The following is a 7,160-nucleotide window of genomic DNA, read 5'->3' as shown; positions in this document are numbered from 1 at the left end:
CTTTTTACAATGAAATGATTTTTAAAAAGTATTTTAAGAAAGTTGCGGAAGACTTTCAGATTAGTAATGTCTTCAAGATGCCATGCAGAGATACACCAGAATTGTGCAGTTGCTCTGTTGAATCAGGTTAGTTGTGAGCCTGTTAGTCACCGAACGTCTACCTTGACCTCTAAATCTAGTTTTAAAAGGAAATACAAAAATAAGGTAATGCAAGCTGTGGATCTATCGAGAGGGGGAGATGCTAGATTTTTTTAAATCGTATTTCAGCAGTGTAAGACATGATTAAGCATCATCATGCAGTAGTGTTTGTACCAGTGTACGTGACTGAAATCCTTTTCATCATGATGTTACACCAATATACAACACCGTGTTGGCATCTGTTCAACTACTGAATGTTTTACATTTTAAAAGCCTTAACTGATTATATTGTATTAATGTTTTTAAAGACTGTAAGGAAACAACCTTTTCCTTGTAAATTGTTAAAATAATCTTGAACGCTTAATTTTCAGAAGCCCAGTTCTGTATCTTAATACCCCTTTTTGTTTGTGTACCGCAAAAGAGAAACCGTTAAATTCTGTTACCTTTTAAAAGTGTCTCCACCTATGTCTCTGTGGTTTAAGGTCTTTCCGCTATTGAGATCTATTTTGGTTAACAGGCTTCTGAAATTCATTTTCTGTAAACAAATTTAAGTGCAAACAAACTTTTCATTTAGGTAATTAAGTTCCTTCCTAATAAGGTTGGATGAAATCCTGAAGAGAACCAACTTTGCTCTGCAAAAGAGATAAGAATTCCATTGATCTAAATTTTTGGGGGGAGTTTGTCAATCATTTATTTTCCCCCCCATCATCCTAGTTTACTTCAGTATTTAGTGAAATATCTACACACGCATAATCACATTTCTATTTAAGCAAAAAGAAGGTATAAATATTTCCTGACTTTCAACAGTTGGAATGCTCATCTAGACCTGTTTACTGTAGGCAAGATAAAGTCACATCCTTTAAGGTTGTCCATATTTAATACGTCCGTATTTATACGCTACAACAGTTCATATTTCCTATTTGATCCACTAGTCACTACAAATTCATCTTACAACAAGTACTTACTTTGTAAGTGTTGTTACACCTAATGAAGTACAAACAAAGAGAAGAGACTTAAATCCTTCTTTCCTCCTCCTTCACCTCAACCTACTGCAGTTGTTTCATTTCCCTGGAAGTAGTATTTGATCAGCAGACACTGTGCACTGTAGGTCTGTTTACTGCTCAAGTGGGACTTCTGAATACAGCCCAAACTTCATTCACAGTCAAAAACAACAGACAACTTCCTCCATACTCAACTTGCAAAGGATCATAGTCCAGCTGAAGAGTCAAGACATCATGATTCTTGTTGCTTTCCCACTTTCTCAAGAGGCACAGGCTGCCTCTCCAGAAGCATTTGTAAGTACATGCAGGGCTGCAGAAAGCATGGTTTTCTAGTTCAGAAAAAGGAGAACAGCTTTCTGCACTCACTGAGCAGCCTCGCCTAAGTGGCACTTCCTGACAGTTCCTTCTGAATCAGTTCATCAGGCAAGAGCCAGCTACAAGGAAAAATTCAGTTGAGTGCAAACTCTCAGGAGCACCAGTCTCTACTGCTTGACATGTTGTTGGTCACAGCCCGAAGAAAAGGTTTTAGAGCTTAAACACCAAAACTGCAAGAGAAGGGTACAACATTAACTACAGGTTGAAAGGAACTCCCTTTATCAACTCCCATCAGCACGTGAGCTAGAAAGAGAAGCTAGCAGCTAGTTCAACCTGAAACGAACTTGAAGGGGAGAAAGCACATGAGCAAGAACATTTGACTCACACTGGTTTGTTACTTTTCTGTCACAGAGTTTAGCAACAGTTAGCTTCTAATTATTTTGGCTTACACAAGCAATAAAAATTACTGATAGGCCTTTAGATCACTTTGTACTTCAAGTACCTAAAGATAAGGCTACAGCCAACCCTGAAGATATTCCTACCTGCCCAAGGTTCCTCCAGCTTGTGTGTAATATTTGTTATAATCCAAGCGTAACAGCAGTTGAGCTAAGTCAGAGTTTATCTGATGGTTGCGAACACTGGAGAGAATCTTGAAGAGAAGTGATGACTGACGACTGAATCCCTACAAATTAGAAGAGAAGTCGTCAGTTCTGGGCACTCTGAAGCGAGAAAGCAAGCAAGCCTCTCATCTCTGTCCTGCCTAAACAATCTTTTAGCAGCCTGAAGAGACTCACTGCAACAGGAGTGATGCTTGTGGTCCAGTGTAAGGTAAGCTGTCAGCAAGAATTATTACGGGTTAGGTATCCAGGAGGGGTAAAGGCACCTACTGATACCCACCTCCCTTCTATTCCAGTAGGGCAGTTTCTGCATTATCTGCCCACATCCCTCTTCCCTGTGCACACGGTATTTTCAGCTTGGCAACAGCTGGTTATGAAAATCACTGCAAGCACTCATAGAGCAGCTCTCAGCTTAAGCTCACTCCTGTTCTACAGCTTTAAAGCCAAGCTGACTGCTTGGGCAAGTGTTTGCATGGGAGAAGAACAGGTCCATATAAACATAGATTCACCTTCACCAAAATACTGAGTTGTGCAGCTCCCCGTTCATCTAATGGGCCCAGATTCTGACTGACCAGAGAACAAAAACTGTGACAAAGATCCAGAATTTCATTTAAGCAGTGGAAAACCTGCATGGGATAAAAGTACAAGATAGGAGTTTAAACAGACTTCAAATACAGAGACAGCTGCTCTTTGTACCTGGAAAGTTGCAGCATTCATCATCAAGATGTTGCTGATACCATGTTTTTCAATCAGTAAGGAGATGGTAAAGCACTTGTAGCATTTTTCTAGGGTTTTTCTACAGAAAAAGCCTCATAGACTGAGCACACTGCCTGTTTCAATAGTATCTGTGGTATTGCTGTTTCATTGATACCAACCTTCTCTGGGAATGTTTGTGACGCTACATGTTTAATAAAAATACTGACAACTCTGTAAGGTATTTTTGACTAAATGAACAATGAAAAGAGACCTTGAGGTTCCCTCAGGAACATCTTAACTATTTTTATCCTCTGAAGTAAGAGAGGGAATTTTTCCTAATCTAAATTATTTCAGAATAAGTCTCTCAGGAATACAGCTCCCAGCGCTATGTTTATTAGTACTTTAATAAAATTGCCTGTGAGAAAAATAGAGTGACAAAAATTAAGTTAATAAGGTTATCTGAACACTGGAATAATTGATTTAGAATAGCCAGGAATGCAGTAACTGCACTCACCAACTGTCAGTTAAGTGATTGTAACTCAGTTATCTGTTCTCGTTTATATCTGCTTTATTCGTAGAATTGTATTCTGTGCTCTGCAGGAGATTATCACTGATCAGTTTTAAAAGAGATGGTTTGTCCAATCTGTTCAAAAAGTTGTGTTTCTCAGGCCAGTTGGAGAATTTGTAGAAAAAGGTGAAAACAAGATCCACTTACCGGTTTTAGGAGGATAAAAGACTGAGCCAACAGATTACTTAAGAAATGATCATGAGCCAATCGTATACTCTCAAAATCTCGTGTGGCATTTATCTGCTGCAGAAGCTGTGAGAACTGAGATTCCAGGACATCCACCTGATGGGTACGTAAAGAAATCTCATTAGCATCTTCAGAAATGGGAGCACTTCAGACCAGTCAGAGTTTCGTCTGTGAAACCTACTTTCCTTATTGCTGCTCTTACCTTGGAGGCTGAGGATCACCTTCTCTCTGCCTCCTGAATGGAGAATTATGTGTAACAGTAGTACGTAATGGGGGGGTGGCTGGAAAACAATGACCATGTCTGATGACTCAGTATTATCTAAGTTGAAAGGGAAACGGTCACTTTCTGTAGGATTAAACAGTGGGAAAGTACATAGCTAGCCTGTGAAGAAAGCTGTTTCACTGTAGTCATCCCCAAGTTTTACACTGGCAGATACTATCTGGAATCTCGGGAAAGGCTGCAGTGCAGAAGTTCTGCCGGATCACTTGGGGGAATCTAGAAAGGCAGGCCCTCAGCTCAGCTATTAACAAAATGATATGTAACTCTTACTAAATCATGCTACTAGTAACTGGGGTTTACATTTGAAAAGTCTCTTTTTTCCCTCAAATTGTCACAGTATGGCTTCTTTCAGTCTTAAAACCCAGCACAACCTGTCACTTAAACTCAAACTGGAGTTCACTTAGAGGCAAGGGAAGAAGCCAGGATGGTATCTTAACGATACTACTTGAGTGACCGCTGTGGCTTCTCACAAGGGTTTAACAGCACTAGAGAGCCAAAACTCCTGCATTTCCAGTTACGCTCACAAGTCCAAAAACTTTGTAATTGTAGTCACCATTATAAAGAAGGTTCTGGACTCATTCCAAAGGAAATCCTGATTTCCTTCAGGTTCAAAGGACCTGAACCCTGAAAAACAGGACTTCAGTGCTCCCTCCAGGCATTCTGCCAGTTCCTGATTAACTGACACAGTTCACCTTTCTCTGTAATCCTGACCTGTAGATAATACTGAAGATTGTCCACGAGGAAAGCCATGTGATCTCTCAGACGCCACTTGATGGCATCGGTTCTGTTAGATTTCAGGTGCTTGCGTTGCATCTGGAGAGCCCAGCAGTGCTGCAGCTCAGCCTGGACTCGTCGCACACTGAGCAGGTATTTGAACACAACATTGTACCTACAGTCAAAAAATACTAAGCTGTTTAATATGAAAATCTTTCTTGGGTGCAGGTACTGGAGAACATAATGTGGCACTGAAAAAAGCAACAGGAGGTGGCTGCCTGTCAACAGACTGGGTAGGTTGGGTGATGACCCATCTCAGAGTGACAGATTCCTGCTTGTATTTGCTACTGACCTAAAAAATACAAAGTTAACTTCACTGTGAGGAGGGAAGAGCTGTGTGTGTTTGTCGAAGTGGCACTGTTTGTTCTGTCAGCATCCTGCAGGTCTTACTGCCATTACAGCATGTACCCTCACTATGTGTTAAGTGGAAGCTGAGTGCCTGAGATCGGGCAACCTACAGGTAAGTACACACAGACCATACCCAGTACTTACTTCTCCAGAACAGCAGGAGTAAAAAGAATGTGCAGTGGCCACTGAACTTTGTAAGAAAGGCCTAGAGCTGCCCATCCAGATGCAGGGGCTTCACGTGGAGATAACTCCCGGGAAGGCCCTTCACGAGTCTGAGAAGTATCTGAAAACAAATGAGGTGCTAAATTAAGTTGTCGTCTCAGTAAAGACATAGCAAGGAAGAAAAGGAGAAAGAACAGAGTAAGAGACAAAGCAGACTAGGCCATCACACAGGGCTGGAAAGGGAACAAAGTATATTATTTCTTTAACTTCAGAGAAGGGTAAGTAACAGGACTTGCAAACAAGGTCAACCTCTCCCCTCTAACTCACTACTAAAAATGCAAGTAGATACCTTTATGGTCCTTTCCATGATACTCAATGGTTAAGTGAAGCAGAGGAAGAAGGTTGTCATCATCTAACAGCACCTTATGAGCAGACTGCTGAAATGCAACGTTGACATCTGGCAAGAGAGCACAGGTATCAACACAAGATGATGCCGCTAGTGCTAATTTTACATCCATTTATTATCTATGCTTGGCCATAAAAGATGACAGTAACAGGCTATTTCCAATAGTTTCATTAATTCCAGTTTCAAATACGGAGAGAAACCTGCCAACTGGAAGTTTCTGAGAGGATGTTTTTGCCCACTCTGTGAGAGATTCTAATTCACAAGTGCTGTTCTTTCAAAACTAAGGACAACATCTAGAGGATAAGAGAGCTCTTCTCTGGCTGTGGCCATCCACTTTCCCACTACACCAGAGCGAGGACGGTTTGGCAAGCGAATAAGCAATACTCACCATGTTCAGTTACAGCCGTAGGTGGTGTTTTTAACATGTGCTGCGCAGTGTCAATGAAGGCCTGGAACAGCTCACCTCTTCCCAAGAGGTAAAAGTCTTTTATAATCTGTGGAAATAATTGGTTTTTTTATATCAGCATATCAAAAACTGAGCAGAAATTTTAAGCATCCTAGCTGACAGCATCCACTTTCATTATTGCTTGGACAACTTAAGCCATTTCGAAATACAGCTGGAGAGCTCCACATTTCATCCAGGGCCCAAACAGTCTACGCTGCCTTTGCTTCAAGATGCAAACCACAGAACCACATACACATACCCATACCCCTCTAACTCCGTCTCTGACCAAGTTCTATTACTCTGTGCTCATTCTCAAAACCTGGAAAATGAAATCAGCTTCACCCAAAAGAAGAAAGTGCAGAATCTAAGACGGTAAAGTATTTAATGGGAAAGAGCCATTAGAAAAGAAAGCAAAAAAATTAATCTGCTTTAGCAAAACCAAGCTAGGAGTTACGTTACCTTCAGCTGACCAAGTAAATCTGATTCCTCCACCATCAGTTTCCAAAGATGCTAGTGAGAAAAGACAAACAAAACAAACATTCCCTCAAATTTATCTTAACGCATTCAGTGAGAAGAGTAGCTGTCTTAAAATACTTGTGGTGCATACAAAAAAGCACCCATATAAAATGCTATATAAAGCATAAGGGAACACACTTAAGAATCCTGTGTGTAGGCACCCCATGCTGCTACTAGTTAGAACACTCTTTATCAGCAGAAAACTCTGCCTAAGAAACGTGAAGACCCATGACAAAAAATAAGCGAATTCTTATGAAATTAGTTCCACCTAGCTCTGTTCTCACATCTCTAACCTCCCCATCTTCTCAGGTTCCACCTCCTTGCCTCAAATGAAAAAAAGATTAAAAATTGCCAAAGCAAAGGATTTGTCATGCTGGAAGCATGATGAAAAGTTCTGAAGTCATTTTGACTGAAATGAAAAAATATAAAAATTCCTGTCTTTCCTCCAGGGATAGTATTTAATGTCCTTTTGCCATCAGAAATTGGGGCAACAAGAAGCTCTGAGCCCCCTAAGAACATGAAAGCTGCCTACAGCATTCCCACACTTGGTCAGTCACCGATTCTAAAGAATGTATAGCAGTTACCCTTCCCAGGACCAACCTCAGCAACAGTGCTCCGTATCCAGTCAACCACTGATTCAAAGTCCACCAAACTAACGAGCGGTTGCTGCTTGCGTCGATGTAGCTATGCTGAAAAAGTGTCATACTG

General features: G+C 40.9%; 1 protein-coding gene across 1 annotated transcript in view; it reads right to left on the bottom strand.

Moving 5' to 3' along the window:
* Window positions 1-1,652: 1,652 nt before the first annotated feature.
* TUBGCP4 (tubulin, gamma complex associated protein 4) overlaps window positions 1,653-7,160 on the bottom strand; it is an 11,570-nt gene continuing 6,062 nt past the window's right edge. The window contains exons 8-17 of the mRNA XM_010146092.1: window positions 7,053-7,108; window positions 6,396-6,446; window positions 5,880-5,985; window positions 5,435-5,542; window positions 5,068-5,206; window positions 4,513-4,690; window positions 3,483-3,617; window positions 2,581-2,697; window positions 1,997-2,136; window positions 1,653-1,684 (exon numbers count right to left, since the gene is read on the bottom strand). Of these exons, the coding sequence (XP_010144394.1) occupies window positions 1,672-1,684; window positions 1,997-2,136; window positions 2,581-2,697; window positions 3,483-3,617; window positions 4,513-4,690; window positions 5,068-5,206; window positions 5,435-5,542; window positions 5,880-5,985; window positions 6,396-6,446; window positions 7,053-7,108 (1,043 nt within the window). The 3' untranslated portion in view covers window positions 1,653-1,671. The remainder of the gene's footprint in view (window positions 1,685-1,996; window positions 2,137-2,580; window positions 2,698-3,482; window positions 3,618-4,512; window positions 4,691-5,067; window positions 5,207-5,434; window positions 5,543-5,879; window positions 5,986-6,395; window positions 6,447-7,052; window positions 7,109-7,160) is intronic.

Source organism: Buceros rhinoceros, unplaced genomic scaffold (genome assembly GCF_000710305.1).
Source record: "Buceros rhinoceros silvestris isolate BGI_N320 unplaced genomic scaffold, ASM71030v1 scaffold6452, whole genome shotgun sequence".
NCBI lineage: Eukaryota > Metazoa > Chordata > Aves > Bucerotiformes > Bucerotidae > Buceros > Buceros rhinoceros.
This window is presented reverse-complemented; position numbering and strand designations above follow the sequence as displayed.